This window comes from Misgurnus anguillicaudatus, chromosome 20 (assembly GCF_027580225.2).
Source record: "Misgurnus anguillicaudatus chromosome 20, ASM2758022v2, whole genome shotgun sequence".
Taxonomy (NCBI): Eukaryota; Metazoa; Chordata; class Actinopteri; order Cypriniformes; family Cobitidae; genus Misgurnus; species Misgurnus anguillicaudatus.
The window spans coordinates 38,869,227-38,887,500 of NC_073356.2; the positions used below are offsets into that span (position 1 = coordinate 38,869,227).

The 18,274-nt window shown below is 38.9% G+C and overlaps 2 protein-coding genes and 1 long non-coding RNA gene across 4 annotated transcripts in view; 1 reads left to right on the plus strand and 2 right to left on the minus strand.

The window, feature by feature from the left end:
* Positions 1-1,502: 1,502 nt before the first annotated feature.
* On the plus strand, positions 1,503-7,198 carry LOC129455468 (uncharacterized). The gene is made up of 3 exons (XR_008648376.2): positions 1,503-1,544; positions 6,309-6,713; positions 6,823-7,198. It is a non-coding gene; the product is annotated as an uncharacterized lncRNA (long non-coding RNA).
* LOC129455467 (secretagogin) lies at positions 2,040-8,603 on the minus strand. Of its 2 annotated transcripts, none has more exons than XM_055220199.2 (11): positions 8,290-8,603; positions 8,154-8,212; positions 6,760-6,852; positions 6,586-6,675; positions 6,446-6,502; positions 6,285-6,350; positions 6,051-6,106; positions 2,921-2,966; positions 2,782-2,841; positions 2,596-2,664; positions 2,040-2,472 (listed from the first exon to the last, which is right to left on the minus strand). In XM_055220199.2, exons 1-11 carry the CDS (start codon positions 8,405-8,407, stop codon positions 2,344-2,346), a joined length of 843 nt encoding a protein of 280 aa, XP_055076174.1. In that variant the 5' UTR covers positions 8,408-8,603; the 3' UTR covers positions 2,040-2,343. The 2 variants fall into 2 exon arrangements, with proteins under 2 accessions (XP_055076174.1, XP_055076173.1); XM_055220198.2 differs by having other exon boundaries at positions 6,285-6,362; positions 8,290-8,590.
* Positions 8,604-9,017: 414 nt separating this feature from the next.
* Positions 9,018-18,274, minus strand: part of LOC129455750 (F-actin-uncapping protein LRRC16A) — a 17,534-nt gene continuing 8,277 nt past the window's right edge. The window contains exons 21-38 of the mRNA XM_073858692.1: positions 18,014-18,191; positions 17,876-17,939; positions 17,700-17,793; positions 17,490-17,588; positions 15,520-15,648; positions 15,194-15,340; positions 13,804-13,979; positions 13,605-13,692; positions 13,140-13,238; positions 12,959-13,025; positions 11,968-12,203; positions 11,781-11,884; positions 11,385-11,700; positions 10,719-10,767; positions 10,002-10,589; positions 9,791-9,925; positions 9,545-9,697; positions 9,018-9,411 (exon numbers count right to left, since the gene is read on the minus strand). Of these exons, the coding sequence (XP_073714793.1) occupies positions 9,338-9,411; positions 9,545-9,697; positions 9,791-9,925; positions 10,002-10,589; positions 10,719-10,767; positions 11,385-11,700; positions 11,781-11,884; positions 11,968-12,203; positions 12,959-13,025; positions 13,140-13,238; positions 13,605-13,692; positions 13,804-13,979; positions 15,194-15,340; positions 15,520-15,648; positions 17,490-17,588; positions 17,700-17,793; positions 17,876-17,939; positions 18,014-18,191 (2,796 nt within the window). The 3' untranslated portion in view covers positions 9,018-9,337. The remainder of the gene's footprint in view (positions 9,412-9,544; positions 9,698-9,790; positions 9,926-10,001; positions 10,590-10,718; positions 10,768-11,384; positions 11,701-11,780; positions 11,885-11,967; positions 12,204-12,958; positions 13,026-13,139; positions 13,239-13,604; positions 13,693-13,803; positions 13,980-15,193; positions 15,341-15,519; positions 15,649-17,489; positions 17,589-17,699; positions 17,794-17,875; positions 17,940-18,013; positions 18,192-18,274) is intronic.

Here is an 18,274-nt window from a genome sequence, read left to right on the forward strand (position 1 = left end):
TTTGAAATGTTTTATTTTGGAATGGAGATTAATAAAGCAGACGCGGAAAGGTTTTGATTATTTTAAATATGTTATGTTTATGTTGTTGTTTTCGCATACTGTCATGTAAAAAATATATTTAAAGATAAATGAATGAAAGTTTTCATTGTTTAATTTGAATAAATGTGTTTTATAAAATCAACAACTGCCTGTTTTAAGATCAATTGAAAATGCTGTTTTAATTACTTAATATCGATGACACAGCTTGCATGTGTAGATGTGTGTAGAAATAATTTGCTGTAGTTTAGGGCAATTCAATTTGTTAATGAGGGATCTTGTAATCTTACAAACATCTGGGAAAGAGCGGCTTACCGTCTTTCTAAGCTCTTCTAAAGATCTGGGAAAGAGCGGCTCCGCATCTTTTAAAGCTCTTCTTAAGATCTGGGAAAGAGCGGCTCCGCATCTTTTAAAGCTCTGCTAAAGATCTGTGAAAGAGCGGCTCCGCATCTTTTAAAGCTCTTCTAAAGATCTGTGAAAGAGCGGCTTGCCGTTCTAACATCTTGTAAAGATCTGGGAAACGGCGGCTCGCCATCGTTCTAAATAACATACATCTTGTAAAGATCTGCTGGGTGTCTTGCAAACAGCTGGGTCGGACGTCTCGGCGACGCCTTCCAGATGAGCAAACGCCCTAAATAATACGTCTTCCAGACGAAAAACAAGACATCGCGCAGACATCTCCGCGACGTACGTGTGCTATCTGGGAAAAACCACACATTCCGTAATAACACGTGCTAATGTACACTCAAAAACACACATACCTTAATAACAGATTCTTCTAAAACCTTATTTGGTAATCAGATTTAATCTTAAAATGTTTTGAATGATTTCTTTGTTTACTTTAAAAAAACAAATATCACTCCAAAAATTAAAGATGCATTATGTAACTTTTAGATGGATATCTTGACAGAAATACAATCTGATCTACATACCAATATTATCAGTGGTGTATAAAGACCTTAAATAATGAACGGTATTGTTTTTATTACCTGAGATGTTTTTTTATCTCCATACACTGTGAGTCTCCTTGCATGGAAGTCACCGTCATGTTCCTACAGTATCCGGGTCATTCTTCAATTGGGGTGGCAATTAAATACCAGTAAATTATAAAATGTTTCATGTTTGTTTTCTGTATGATAAACAAATTTCATGCACTATTAACAATAAAATTTTTGTTTTAAAATAAATATTTAAATGAGTTTGAGATATTGCATTTGTAACAAAATATGCATGTCCCCACCATATCTCAGAGAGGTATCGTGAATTGTAATTTCAACAATTTAACATTTTTAACACAAATAAAGTGGTTATATTGTGAATATAGATTTTTTTAACATGTACAATTTTATTAAATTGTTTTAATATATATTTAATATTTAAGAAAAAAGTAGTGTCCCCCAAATTACAACAATGGATGTCGCCCCTTTAAAAAAAAGGAGGAAATCTATTTGGACTACTTCCTGTGTGTAAAGGTCATTGCAGGTGCTGGTTGATCTGAAGGGTGCATGGTGAGGGCAATCTATCTTATTCATTTTCTTAAAGTTGCTACATTTGGACAATTTCATGTGTCGCAGTTTATTAGTGTCTGTGGTGTTATGTTTTTAACTTGTGGTTTTTAATTATTTTAATCAACATTTTGATAAATACATAACGTTACTTTTTAATATTTCCTAAATGTTGTGGATTATTTTTAGATCCTCCGAAGACTAGATTTCAGTTGTAAATCAGTCTCACCTCTTAATGCCGCTAAAATCAACACAATCTACCTTTAAAAAGATTTCTAAGCTGTTGCCTCTGAACTGATCAATGTCTTTGATTATTACGTGACAACCCCCCCCCACCACCACCACTAATGATAGATACACACTTGATCATTACACATACACTATTGGAAACACTAATTATTGTCATTACAGTTATTACACACACATCAATGAGCACACACACACACACGCACGCATCAGTCCCCACTACATAAATAAACACACTACATGCCTCTGAAATCTTATTTATTCATCAATACAATAATCAGATTCATATTCAGCAAGTGTTTATTTGATTTGATTTTCGAGTCATTCAGCTCAGCTGGTAGAGGATTTCTCTTGCAACACTCAAGGTCATGGGTTTATTCATCGAGAATACATTTGAATCACATGTGATCTGAACGAGATTAACACAAATCACATGTGATGTTTTGTCTTTGTAAGAGTGTAAATACATCATCAGTGTTTGTGATGCACTATAACAGTACAGAATCAACACAGATAGAGAGCACTGGGTCATATTATCAGCTTCACTGGAGGAGATTTAAGGATTGAGTTTTAGGCCCAGACACAGCGCTAACTCATTCTTCTGGATCTTTCCGTCTCTGTTGATGTCACAGTGACCCAGCAGAACCTTTTTAAACTTGTCCAGGTCAGATCCGGTCAGACTGGGCTGCAAACAGCCAGGAGAGTTAAGAGGAAAAACTGAATAGAATTATTCTGATATTCATTTATTTAGCATTCATACAGAAAGGGCCATTAAAGAAAAGATGCAGATTTATGACATCACCTTTACCTTCACAAGCTCCATCATGTCTTTAACAAAACCGTCCACCTCTGCACCCTCTAGTTCTCCTGTCTTACTCTGAAACACACACACACACACACACGCACACGCACGCACGCACACACACACAAACAGGGTTAAGAGTTAAGCATCACGTCTCTATTGGTTTCTCAACACACTGACTTCATCTCTTACCACATCATAGTGAGCAAATATCTTCTCAAAGTCTCTCCTGCGATCCTCCTGACTGCAGGCCTGAAGCAAACATCACACAACAATAAAAGATCTGATGATGTGATGATGAGAAGTCATGTGGTGCTTATGTCTCACTCACCTCCATCTCAAACTTTAGCAAGAAGTTCTCCTTTAAGGCCAGGATCCTATAGAGATATCACAATAATGAGGATTCAGTGTGTCCATCAAGTCTCTCCAGATAGATTTTGTTCTCTCAACATGTTTTTTAGACAAGTTATGAATCTGACCTATATAACTAAATCACAATTTACTGTTAAAAGGGACATGTCATTAAAATCTGACTTTTCCATGTTTAAGTGCTATATTGGGTCCCCAGTGCTTCTATCAACCTGGAAAATGTGATAAAGATCAACCCAGTAACTTAGTTTTAGTAAACCATTCTCTGCAAGCATGTGAAAAAATAGATCATTGAAATGTGGCTCCCCTTGTGATGTCAGAAGGGGATCTTATTATAATAATACCACCCCTAAATCTGCACTATCCAATCACGGCACTGACATTTAGTGCAGAGAGAGAAATAATTGACAGCACAATTGAGTTTTAGTTTCAACGAACCGTCAATCAGTGTTCGCACTTCATCAGCTCATTTTGAGCTAAAACTTCACATACAGACTCTGGGGACAGCAAAGATTTATTTGACAGCGTAAAAAAGTCTTGTGAAATGTTCCCTTCAAAGGTGCCATAGACTGCATGTTAATAATCTTTTAAATTATTCTCTGATATCTACACAGAAGGTTTGTGGCTTTATTAAGTGCAAAACTGATCCAGAGTCAGTTTTTCATGTCCATTTACAACCCTAGGATTTGTCTTTATAATGAAATGGTCTATTATTGTCTTATTTGAAAGGGTCATGAATAATAATGTTGAGCTCTGCTCTGATTGGCTGTTTCTCCTTCAATAGCTCTGTGTGTGTGTAAACAGATCTTATTGTTTGAGTCTGTATCAGATTGTGAGGAATAATTAATTGTTTGGAGATTGTTAAAGGAATAGTCTACTCATTTTCAATATTTAAATATGTTATTACCTTAACTAAGAATTGTTGATACATCCCTCTATCATCTGTGTGCGTGCACGTAAGCGCTGGAGCGCGCTGCGACGCTTCGATAGCATTTAGCTTAGCCCCATTCATTCAATGGTACCATTTAGAGATAAAGTTAGAAGTGACCAAACACATCAACGTTTTTCCTATTTAAGACAAGTAGTTATACGAGCAAGTTTGGTGGTAAAAAAAAACTAAAGCGTAGCGCTTTTCTAAGTGGATTTAAAAGAGTAACTATATTTTATGGCGTAATAGCACTTTTGGGAGTACTTTGACTCGCCTGAAAAGTCCGCTCCCATTCTCACTCTCAGACTGGGAGAGGGAGGGTGTTACTGCACCGAGTCGAAGTACTCACAAAAGTGCTATTACGCCATAAAATGTAGCTCATCTTTAAAATCCGCTTAGAAAAGCGCTACGCTTTATTTTTTACCACCAAACTTGCTCGTATAACTATTCGTCTTAAATAGGAAAAACGTTGATGTGTTTGGTCACTTCTAACTTTATCTCTAAATGGTACCATTGAATGAATGGGGCTAAGCTAAATGCTATCGTAGCGTCGCAGCGCGCTCCAGCGCTTACGTGCACCCACACAGATGATAGAGGGATGATTCAACAATCTTAGTTAAGGTAATAACATATTTTAATATTGAAAATGAGTAGACTATTCCTTTAATGGACGTTTCTGAGTGGTACGTTTTTTTTTCAGTATGGACCTGCAAAACGTAACTGTAACGTCAATAGTAGAACTCCAACCTAAACGTTAGCATATAGCATTAACTAGCACAGTGGTTTTCAAACTGGGGGCTGTGAGATGGTGCCAGGGGGGCCCCAGTTTCATGACATTTTATAAAATACATTCATTTATCACGAATCTGTGTAATTAAACCTAAAAAATAATAAGCCAACTAACCAACAGCACTACTAGGTGTAATTTTATATGTTTTGTTTAATTAAAATATTACATTTTAAAACTGTTTTTGTAATAAATTTTCTTTCGGGGGGCCGCGAAAAAATGCACTGTAAACAAGGGGGGCCGCACGCTGAAAGTTTGGGAACCACTGAACTAGCATATAGCATTAACTAGCATATAACACTAACTCAGCAGTCACAACTTTGTTTTTGGCATTGTAACAACATTGTTATTAATTTAAAGGACAAGTTGGGTATTTAACACTTAAAGCCCTGTTTTCAGATTGTTTATGAGGAAATAGAATGGTTTTGACTGAAATTTGGACATATGCGGCTGCCCCGAGAATTTTCGGGTGTTTGTGTTACACCTCCCACCTCTACAATGGGTTTAATGGTGCACTGGAACAATCCTTCCTAAAATGCATTAAACTTTCATTCACAAAGACGTGAAATTCACCGAGTGGTCAGGGGTGTTCACTGATATGCTCACACAAAAATCACTGCAAAAGATGCTTTTCAACAGCTGTTTTAACATTCGTTGTTAACTTGTGGACCTATTTTTCCAAACGCCTCACACCCGTATATTCTTCCGCTGAGAGCTTGAATTATAAACACTCCAGCCCGGGTGGTGGCGCTAATCCGCCTTTGCCAATTGCAAGAATACAAACAAGGTTCCCGTCGCGGAGTAATACCGTACCTCACAGAACATCTAATACAAGTCAATGGAGTTGGACAAAACTATGATAAAACAGCTGTTGGAAAGCATCTTTTGCAGCGATTTTTGTGTGAGCATATCAGTGAAGACCCCTGGCCACTCGGTGAGTTTCACATTTTGGGAGGGATTGTTCCAGTGCATCTATAAACCCATTGTAGAGGTGGGAGGTGAAACAACAAACACCCGAAAATTCTCGGGCCAGAATCATATGTCGAAATTTCAGTCAAAACCGTTCTATTTCATCATGAACTATCTGAAAACAGGGCTTTAAGAGTAAAATACTGAACTTGTTGGGGTGTTCATCTGGACTATAACATCACAGTCAGTGTTATGTTGAGATTGGTCTGTCTTTTACATGCAATGGGTTTCATAAGGAGGAAACAATCGTGTTTGAGGATCATGATATGTCATTACCATCTACACAACTCTTATTATTCATCTATGACTACATAAATACAGTTTTACATTCTACAGCACATTTAAAACAATTAAAAAGCTGTAAATGTTTGTTTTGACTGATGAATATGTTTATAAGATCAGTGTTACCTCGCCAAATCATTCAGATCCAAACGTCCATCCTGATTTTTATCAAACATTTGCATCTTAAAGAAAGAAACACAAACAGAAGATCAATTTCATTAAGTTCTGTGTGACTGCGTGAAGTTCAGCCGCTCATCTGAAACACATTTATTAATCATCAGTCAGGCTTCACCTGGACTCTCCTGTGTATTAGTATTGTATTTTATGTTACCATGACAACAGTGGTTGAATTGACATTACCATGGTATCGGTGTACTCCTCTAGTTTGTCTGTAGTGATCTGCTTGTTATGCTGATGGAAAAGATCCTGCAGGAAACTCTGACAGCATCACAACAGAGACATCAGAGCATCAACATATAAAGCTTCATACGACAGGAAGTGACATCAGAGCTTTCAGTTACCTTCAGTTCTGCAGCAGAGATATAGCCACTGCTGTCTGCATCATAACAACGCCAGATCTGTGAAGAAACAAGCGTGAGACTCGTCGTCATACAACACGTTTGTGTGTTTCCATATGAAAGCATGAGTGTGAACATCTGACCCTCATGAACTCCACACTGTTATCCAGCGGCGTCTCTCTGCGAAACACCAGGAGAAAGTTTTCCTGCTCGGGCAGAAGAGCGGTGGCCAGCTGCAAAAAACACACACACATCGTCTACATTAATCCCTGTGAGATATGATTTGTGTCATACTGTAATATATTTTTGGTTCTCACCTCCTCCATATAAAGACGTCCGTTCACCGTGACATCACAGCTGCTCATAATCTTCTCTTTCAGTTTCTGCAGGTGCTGCTCAGAAACATCAGCCTACATGAACAGAAATCATCTCATGTGTATGGTTTTAAAGCTTCAAATATCACTACAGACTGGTTGAGATATACAAATTTATACCACGGGTCTGTTGAATGCTGCATTCTGATTGGCTGAGAAATGTTCTATAGGTGTTGATTATTTTTCTGTAAACCGCACACCTAATTTTTCAAATGTCTTAAAAATAGGCACCAGAGCAATGTTTGTGGTAACCGTGGTATAAGCGGAATAATTGACTCCGGTCCTTTGAATTATTTGAAAATAATGCACACCTGCTTCGCGTCGTGCCGCATTACCACCTTGGTGTGCATTATTTTCAAATAATTCAATGGCCCGTCGTCAATTATTCCTTACATACCCCACAAGTTTTGGATTCTTTAAAAAAAATGTTATTGCATTATAAAATAAAATATAAAACCAAGTGATATAAAAGATGAAAACATTACTTTCACACTTTGTTGTCATGTCTATAGTTAATGTGATATAACTTGACTTTATATATATATCCACAAAATATCACCCTGACATCAAAGATTGGAGTAATTTCAGCATTATGGATGTGACATTTGCAGTCAAACCATGAAATATAATTTTTCAGAGAATGCATTTACTACAAATATATTGACCCATCTGTTTTTATTTTCCTAAAGCCCTTACAGTAGAGTCCAGGTTTTCTATTTAAGATGAGAGAAACTAAAAAGGCACACATTTTTGGGAGACAAAAGACTTTGTAGGAATTCTTTGAATTAAAATGCACAAAAATAATGGGATGAAGACGAGACGGCTCTTCAAAGAACAAATTATTTTTATTTTGTATGCGTATATAAGGAAGTAACAACGACAATGACAAGGCTGAAAAGATGCCTTTTAAAATTTAACAGAGACTTTGCATAGCTTTCTGAGATATAAATAGTTAAAAAACTTTTGCGTAAAAACTTTACTTTTCAGAATTTTCAGTTGACATTTGCCTTGAATTGCCCCAAACTTCTGCTTCAATCCTCATTTATCTGATGCATTTACACATCAACATAAATCTACAGTAAATTACTGGCAAACAGCTGCAGAACTACAGCAAGATTTTTTTACAGTGAATTACAGTTATTCCTGGAGCTGCACTGCTCTGCACATCTTTAACACAGCTGATTCAAATCATCTGCTCATTAAAGAGATTTTGAATCTGTCTATCCATCTGATAAGAGAGGCAAACTAAATGTTCAGAGCGGTGGAGGAACCCCTGGACTAAAGTGACCAAACGTTACGGTAAATAATCGTCTCTCATATCTCAGTTCTGTACTTACAGTCTTCATCATGTGTCGTAAAAACTCCTCCAGTTTTCTCCCTTCAATAAATCCTTCATCTGCAGATCCACAAACACAGCAGATCTCGGGTCAGTTTAAGCATTAACACACAGGTATAATGAGAGAGTAAACTCACCGTCTCCATCGAACTGTTTCCAGACCTGCAGGAAGAGAGCGGCGTTCAGACGGTTGCAGATCTCCATGACTTTCTGTGAGTGAACTAAACAACACAGCTGTGTGTGGAGGATCATCATCACAACACACCCACGTAATGATCCATCACTGAAGAGACAACACACAATCTACACATCCACAACATCACACACTTACAGCTTAATTATACATCAAACTCATTCACCACAGCTGGACCGCAAAAAATACATTTCACTGGCCAGAAATATGATTTAAATATATACTCCGTACATTTGGTAGAAAGAAAAATTAAATAGATTTAGTTTTAACCTTCACATATGAACAAATATTTAAAAATGTATTTCAGGGGCTATAAATACATTTCTAATTTTACAACTAATACAGCAAAAATATAAATATATATGTATAAAATATAAAATTATAAGTATATTTTTGCAGTTGAAAATATAAATTAAACCTTTTTATGTTAACAGGTTTGTAACATACATTTTTTTCTTCCAATGCGATGTAAATTTAAATGCTTTCAGATATATGTAAAAATATTTTTTAAAAAATCGCCAAAATATATTGGTGAAAAACACATTTTATACATATATTTATTGGTCAGTTTTTGAAATGCATTTTAAATTATATATGGATATATATACATATATACTTTTTTTGCATATGGGTTTCAACAAGAGAACACAATTTATGACACACACACAGAGGTCCAACCACCAGATTTTAATCAAATTATAATTAAATATTTAGATGACATCACTAAGAATACAAACAAAGAAACTACTAACATCGATCAGTTAATACACAAAACAAATCAAAATAAACTTTAAAATTAAATCATACTTAAAATCACTAAAGGATTCATAGTAAATCAGTGAATCTAAAGCATCTCTACTCTAATACTGAATCACTTCTGACTCAAGATTCATATGTTTGACACTGCATGAGAATTATATCAGCTTTATAACAAACATAATTCATGTGCTAAATAAAAATGATGTCATGTGAATTGTGTGTGTATGTTCTGTTCAGATGTTAGTGTTCTGACTCTCTGAACTGACTCCTGAATCACCAGCAGAATCTGAAGTATTGAACAGCCCATCTGAACAACACACAGAGACACAAACATGAGCACTCAGAGCAGACTTTATGTCTGTATTTATCTTGACATTCAAACACAAAAAAGTTTGCATATACAAAAGATAAAGACAATCAAGAGCTGTGATTGGTCAAACCTGCTGTGGGAAGAGACTGTGTTCGTTGTCGATCAGCGGCGTCTTTGTCCGAATCGTTTCCGGAGTGGACGCAGGACACAGACCTCAACACAACCTGTGTTTGTTTGTGTGAGTCTGTATCAAACACAACAACACCGGCAGGAAAATCCAAAGCTGGAAACACAACCAAACCGACAACACGACAACAAAACATTGCATCAGAATCATGGAATGAGTGAAACATTCAGATAGAAATGATCAACTCACGGGTTTGAGTGACAGGACTCTGCTCCGCCCACTCACTGTCTGACTGTAATACCCACTGGCAGAGGGGAGAGGGAGGCAGAGCGGGGGCGGAGTCTCCTGTTGAGATATCCGTGATGTCATCCAGAGGAGGAGGGGCTACAACGATATCAGAGTCAGTGAGAGTTTACATGAACCTGTTGTTACTCTGTGAGTTTACATGTGAGCTACTCACTGACATCATCGCCAGACTCCTCAGACAGACAGGACACAGTCGAGACTACACTGTGTGTAAGTGTGGGTGTCTGCGCAGGTGTGTGTGAGAGTGAGGGCGTCTGTGCAGATGTTAGTGTAGGTGTCTGCGCAGATGTGTGTGAGAGTGTGGGCGTCTGCGCAGATGTGTGTGTGGGCGTCTGCACAGGTGTGTGTGAGAGTGTGGGCGTCTGCGCAGATGTGTGTGTGGGCGTCTGAACAGGTGTGTGTGAGAGTGTAGGTGTCTGCGCAGATGTGTGTGAGAGTGTGGGCGTCTGCGCAGATGTGTGTGTGGGTGTCTGCACAGGTGTGTGTGAGAGTGTGGGCGTCTGCGCAGATGTGTGTGTGGGCGTCTGCACAGGTGTGTGTGAAAGTGTGGGCGTCTGCGCAGATGTGTGTGTGGGCGTCTGCACAGGTGTGTGTGAGAGTGTGGGAGTCTGCGCAGGTGTATGTGTCTGCACAGGCGTGTGTGTGTGTTCAGTTGTGTGTTTGAGTTTGTTGGTTCGAGCTGTAAGTTCTGCTGATGGATCTTTCTGGACTTCTGCTGTTGTGTGTCCATGATTTCCTCCTGCTGAAGAACAGAGAGATCCAGTCAGACTCAGACACACACACACACACACACACACACGCACGCACGCACGCACGCACGCACGCACGCACGTACGCACGTACGCACACACAGTATAAAGATTGAAATGACCTTCAGTGTGAGGTTCAGCTTTAGGTTCCACAGATGAAGACACACCTGCCTGATACACAACATAAACAACAACAGCACACAGTCATAGATCAATCACAGTGTGTGTGTGTGTGATGTTTACTATACACACACGCGCACACATATATTGTGTATAAGAGCTGTAATAGATGTGAGTCAGAAACACTCCTGATCTTCAGACTCTGCTGTATTCGACCCTTTCATTTACTGACACAGATGTTGTGAGCACTTCATGGGTGATTAACTAAGAATAACAGTGTACACACATGCACACCCACGAGTACACTGACGGCTATTAATGTGCATTATTAAAGTAGTTCTGGGACACACTTTAAGGATGTTTCTCTTCAGACTGACTGAATGATCCATCAGTGTTTTCAGACTTCATTCAATCATTCTGCACCGAATCTTTAAAGATCACTGCTGTGCTATACGTTACATTATTACTACCCTCGCTAGTACGATTTAATCTTAAATGCTGTACTCTTCTGCTTATGTTTTCAATTCACAATTTTTCTGTGTTTTCTCCTGCTTTTTTTAATGTAAAGCTGCTTTGAAACAATTTAACAATTATGAAAAGTGCTATATAAATAAAATTGAATATTATCCAGGAGACGAGTAGATCAGTGTGACGTGTGTGAAACTCACTTTGTCTTTCTTGCGTTTCTCTTGTTTGGCTCGTATCTCCATCAGCATGTCACCGCCCATCACCTGTACACCCACGTGACCCTTAACCAACGGACCGTCACGTTTAACACCATCCTGCACGTGACCTTTGACCTCAGGTGCCGGAATCTCCACGGTGGGAATAGGAGGGTCAACGGCAGTCACGATGGGCGTGATGCTCGTCTCTGCTGTCCCCATGGCAACTGTTGTTGTTGTTGTTGTGTTACCGGGTGTGGTTTTGTTGATGATGGGACTCATGAGAGATTGTGTTGTGATTTCGACATCTGGATCAAACGCTCTACACAAAGAACAGCAGATCTGAATCTGGATCAACAATAAACCACACAAACACTCCATCATCAGATGTCTGATTCTCACTTTGCTCGGATGTTTGTGACCTTTTTGAAGAAAAACTCTGGCACGCCTTCATCCAGCTGATCGACACCAATGCTCGGATCCTGTACAGACACTTTACTGACTGGCTGAGAAAGAACAAATAAACAAATAAACAGCGTTAAAAAGTTTAATGATTCTAAAGGTCAAGAATGTTACTATATTTTCTTACTGCGGCTCTACTGGTTTTGGCTTTCTTGGTTCGTCGTGGTCTGTATTTGGTGACATGTTGTAAAGCGGGCGTGTCAACTGTGGGAAGGTCACTGAAACACACAGCTTGAGGCAGCTGAAGCTCCGCCTCCATAGGCCACGGTGACACGATCGGTGACATGGGTGGAGGAGGAGGGGGAAGGTCCTCCATATACACGGACACATCCTCTAATGCCTTACTCAGATCAAAGCCCAGATCTATCACACACACACACACACACACACACACACACACACACACACACACAGTGAGATAAAGATTGAGATGTGTCATGAAGAGTGAGATAAAGATTGAGATGTGTCATGAAGAGTGAGATAAAGATTGAGATGTGTCATGAAGAGTGAGATAAAGATTGAGATGTGTCATAAAGAGTGAGATAAAGATTGAGATGTGTCATAAAGAGTGAGATAAAGATTGAGATGTGTCATAAAGAGTGAGATAAAGATTGAGATGTGTCATAAAGAGTGAGATAAAGATTGAGATGTGTCATAAAGAGTGAGATAAAGATTGAGATGTTTCATGAAGAGTGAGATAAAGATTGAGATGTGTCATAAAGAATGAGATAAAGATTGAGATTTGTCATGAAGAGTGAGATAAAGATTGAGATGTGTCATAAAGAATGAGATAAAGATTGAGATGTGTCATAAAGAGTGAGATAAAGATTGAGATGTGTCATAAAGAGTGAGATAAAGATTGAGATGTGTCATGAAGAGTGAGATAAAGATTGAGATGTGTCATAAAGAGTGAGATAAAGATTGAGATGTGTCATAAAGATTGAGATGTGCCATAAAGAGTGAGATAAAGATTGAGGTGTGTCATAAAGATTGAGATGTGTCATGAAGAGTGAGATAAAGATTGAGATGTGTCATGAAGAGTGAGATAAAGATTGAGATGTGTCATATAAAGAGATCAAGTGTGAGATGTGATGGAGTTTGATATTGTGTTGACGTACTGAAGGCAGCAGATACAGGTCTGAACATCCTACTGTAAACTGTTCTCCTCTTCGCCTCCTGACTCTGCTGGAGATCGCACGCATGCACACACATTTAGATTATACAGTAATGAGGAGAATATTTTGATTATTTACAGTGTAAAGGGAATTGTGGGTTGTTAAATTGTAGGTGTGTGTTTACCTGTGGCTGTACCAGATTTTCTATCTCTTCTACAACTTCTGTGTCCTGTGAGGTCTGATGAAACAGTAAAGCCTTCTCTCCACAGCTCAAATGCCCTGCCTAACACACACACACACACACACACACACACACACACACACACACACACACACACACACACACACACACAGCTGTTTGTTTGTGGTGTTACAGTAGCATTGCTGAAAGTGAGCAGTGGATTTCCTGTTCCCAAAATAAAACTAAAGTGTTTAATGAAGACTTCTGGAGCAGATGTTGTTTTTCTTCTGGACTTTATGCTTTGTGTTGCTTTAATCAATGTGTGTATAACTATTGCTCTCATCAACCTTTGCATCTGATCTGTGTAAAAATGATGTAAAATACTTGTGTGAATTGTTTGGGAAAGGAAATCAAATTAAGCTGGACATTAGATTGGTCTGATGTGTGTAACTGTTGTGTAAATCTCACCAGTATGTGTTGAGATCCAGACAGAGATTGTAAGATTTCATCAGTGATGTGATCTGAGAGACATGACGCCATGCTAAACTTCACCTCACTGAAAACACACACACACACACACACACACACACACGCACACACACAGCTGTTGAGTTGTGTTAAAGGTTGATGTGGTTTTTGTCTGTAGTTTTTGCCGCTGTGAGTTCACCTGATTTTGTTTATGATGTCAATGGCCGATTGCTCCAGCAGTGTGGATGTGATGAAGGTTTGTGACACACTCATCTTCTCCTTGTTAGCGTGTAAAAGATCATCACGCAAACTCACTTTCTGCATGACATGTGGACACACACTCTCTGCTGTGTCTAACATTGACACAAACAAACTCTGAACACACAAAGAAAAATAAATAAAATCTTTAAAGGGAAACTTCACCCATTTGCATTAATCTTTGTATAGTTAGAACCCCAGTGATGTTTTTGAATGGTCGTGCATCATTTCCTCAGTTGCCACTGATACAGGAGAAATACAGATTTCAGTGTTGCACTTCCTTCTTTCAATGATGTAAAAATCATCATCTTGCATCATTGAAAACAGGAAGTCCAATATCTTTGTTGAGGGAGTGAGACTAAAAACACTCCTTTTCTAGGTCAAATAGGCACCAAATTCGAAATGTGTGATACATTTCGACTACAAATATGACGCACTTTCAATAAAGAGGAATGTTTCTACGGGTAAAATGCTCCTTTTAAGAAATGTATTTTTAGATCTCTTTAATCTATATAGAATATTATAAAACGGTTAGTTCCAATCCTTGATTCTGATTGGTCAATAGGTGTGCTTTATTCACAATAAAACACTGCCATGACCGCTTCACCCAACGGTTCTATTTAATATCACTGCGCCCTTAGCAACACCCTTAGCAACACATAAACATATAATGAGACCAAGGCTGTTTCTCAATTCCAAGAACGCAAAGAACGGACTTGCGTCCTCGTGGAGATCGGTCTTGCCAGGCGACCTGGGAAGAACGAACTCGGAAGTTTAGCCGCAATGACTTCTGGGGCGTAAAGCGATTTCAGCAAGGCTGCACTCGATGCATCCTCGATATCAAGAACACATCCGGGTATTTTCATGCGTCCTCTGTCCTTGCGTTCTTGAGAATTGGAATGAACTTCGACCGTTAATGATGACGTAGAGCGAGGACACGAGGACGCAAGATCGCTGAAGAACGCATATTGAGAAACAGCCATTGTCTGAGAACAGTTTGTTGTTTTTATTTGAGCTTTCATGTTGTTGTTCGCAGTCAGGGACTATTTTTTCTAGTGGAAGGAATGCTTTTATTGATTTAACTTCATGAAAGTTGCACTAATATTTTTTTTAACCGTTTTATAAAAGCAATAAGGTACTCGAGGCAAGTGCTGTATCATGAATAAGTAACGGCTGAAGGGGTTGCAGGCACTCCGCTTCACGTCGTGCCTAACAACGCCCTTCAGCCATTACTTATTCACGATACAGCACAGCCTCTCGTACCTTATTGCTTACACATATTACACATTTCTGACACAAATGAACAGTTGTGTGTTCTTGTGTGTGTGTACCTGTAGTTGTTGGTTTATGACAGTGCTGATCTCTCCTGCTACTGAACACAGTTTCTCATGCACCTGCTGAACACACACACCTGCTGAGCCATCTGAAACGCCCGCCACATGTCCACCTGAGCGCAGGTGATACAGACTCGACAAAAGCTACACAAACACACAAAACACAAATGTGTAAATGTGTGTATGTGAGACTGTGTGTGTGTGTAAGTGTGTTAGATTGTGTGTGTGTGTGTGTGTGTGTGAGTGTGTATGTGTGTGTAAGTGTGTTAGATTGTGTGTGTGTGTGATTGTGTGTATGTGTGTAAAGAGTGTTTATGTCTCACAGTTTTAGAGCTCTTGGCATCTCTGATGAGTTTCTCTGCTGTCTTTATGTCCTTTTGAACTCGGTCACTCTTACTGAAGCAAAGAGAGTTTAACTGATCCTGAACCTGCACACACACCTGTGATATCAACTACACACACACACACACACACACACACACACACACACACACACACACACACACACACACACACACACACACACACACACACACACACACACACACGAAAGGTTAAGATAATGTTGTCTAATAGTTTTCTCACATTCACACAGTTTAGTCAGTCATGGGTGGAGCGTGGCCACAGCAGACTTAGTTATTAGTGCTAATACAACGGGTCTGTTGAATGCTTTAATCTGATTGGTTGAGAAATGTTTTGGTGTTAAAAATAGACACCAGAGCAATGTTTGTGGAAACCGTGGTATAACCGGAATAATGTTATGTTAATCAAAAATAAGTTCATATTATAAAACGGCCTGTTCTTCATTCTGATAAAATACTCTGGTTACCTCACGGTTCAGACCACATTACAGAAGTATCACTGCGCCACTGTTGCTGCGTACTGACTTATGAAAATAAACACCAAAATCTTTAATCAGATTTTTCTACAATTGCACAATTAATGGCAATATCCAGATAAATGTCAATAAATATTGATGAGTCATCTCCTCAATAAAGAGAAGACTAGGGATGTAACGATTCAATCGCGTGTCCCATTAAAAATGCCTGTCTGAAATAGATTCTGAATTGCAAGGCTGCGATTCTTTGTTTCTGATCAGTAAAATGTCCTTATCAATCTAAAACCATTACGAGTCTGAGTCGTTTATAACGTGAAATTAAAAAAGCAACACTCCTTAAATAAAAATCATTCAAAATCACTAAACATCATTCTTTATCATCATGAAAATACCTGAAACAATTTGAAGAACAGCTTATAAATATTCCTGTAGACATTTCCTGGAATAGCGTTTGTAATACTACTACTTCTGTGGCACAAAGGGAGTTTCTGCACAAGAGCGCCCCCTGGTGTTCGGATGTGCCGGGATTTCATCCTAATTCATTAAAATTCATTCATTAAAAAACCCGCATTTGCACAATTAATCGTTATACCCCTAGAGAAAACGCTTCTCTTTAATGTAACATCAAATCCATATTTCCGCTTTTATCCACTAGATGGCGATGTCACCCAATTAAAACACTGACGCATTCGCTCAACTGGGGAACTTCTTTGTTTGGCGGAAGAGTAATATTTGTACTATATAATTACAACTTATTTGTGTTTCATGTTGTGAAACCCTGCTATGCATATGAAGTAACCGTTTTATAAAAGCAATAAGCCCCGCGAAGCAGTGGCGTTACAGTGCATTTTATAAAGGGGGGATTTAGGCACGACACGAACACCCCTAAGCTGTTATAAAATGCACTGGTAACCCACTGCTTCTTGGGGCTTATTGCTTTATTAAAACCTATTAAAGTCATATTTTATAACATATATCTGGAATGGGCATTACAAAAAACGCGGGGTAATGAGCGTAGATTAGTATTAGCTTTTGTAATGCAGCCAACATTTTAAGCATTTACAAAAATGGACATATGCACATATTTCAAGACAGAGACTTCATGTTTTACAGATCACAACAACAACAACAACGTCAAATTTCAGTTTGCACTTGTAAATTGTTTTTAAGTGCAGCACAAAACGCGAGAATGCCTAAAAGAAAACCTGCAACGCATGCCCCGCCTCCAGGAATATCTGATTGGTCCACAATTCTAAAACTGACATTGATGAGCTTGACATTTCGTTTAAAGCGCAGCGCTGCAAAAAACAATCGACAATCACGTCATTCTAGCTGGTGTTTGATTAAATTAAATGCGAAGTGAAATTCAAAAACACGTTCTGTGTGAATCGCTCCTTAGCCTTCTCCTGGAGTTGATTTTATGGTCAGTCTGGTAGTCTATGTTGTGTTACACACCTGTTGTGTTGTGCTGGTGACAATGCCCTGCTGCAGTCTGAATGCTTGTTCCTGCATATATCTCCTGCTTTCATGATTCCTCAACAGATACTGCTCCATCTACACACACACACACACATACTGTAGATATACAAACACATCACACAAACACACAACAAGTAATTTCCTCATTAATGTTATGTGTCTGTGATGTTTTTGGGTTGTGTTTGCCTTCAACAGAGCATCTTCAGTCTTTTCTGGGCTGTTCTTTAAAGCTTGAGCCGCATCTATGATGGGAACCGGCATAAATCTGATTGTGTAATTTCTGTAAATGCCAAACAAGAACTGGTTACACACACACATACAAACGCACACAGAGGACATTCAGTCTGTATATGTGAACACACTTCTCCAGAGCAGCGGCCACATCCTGCAAACCCTGAACACTGACACAGTTCCTGTCCCACATCACAGTCCTGAAACACACACACACACACACATTTAACTATGAGCTTTAATAACAAGCAGATGATGTCAGAGTTGTGCAGTCCTGAGTTTGGTGTTTATCTGAAGAGCTTTAGCCAACATCTTCGCCCCAATGTCACCCATACTGTTCCCACTAATGTCCAGATGGGTCAGACTGGTGTTACCACCAACAGCGTTCAGAACTACAGACAGATCCGCTTTCAGTCGTGAGTCCGCCAGAGAGAGAGACATCAGCGGCTACACACATACACAAACACACACTTTACATTAACACTAATGAAATATTTCATTTCAGCAAAACTCAAATCTAACAGAATATT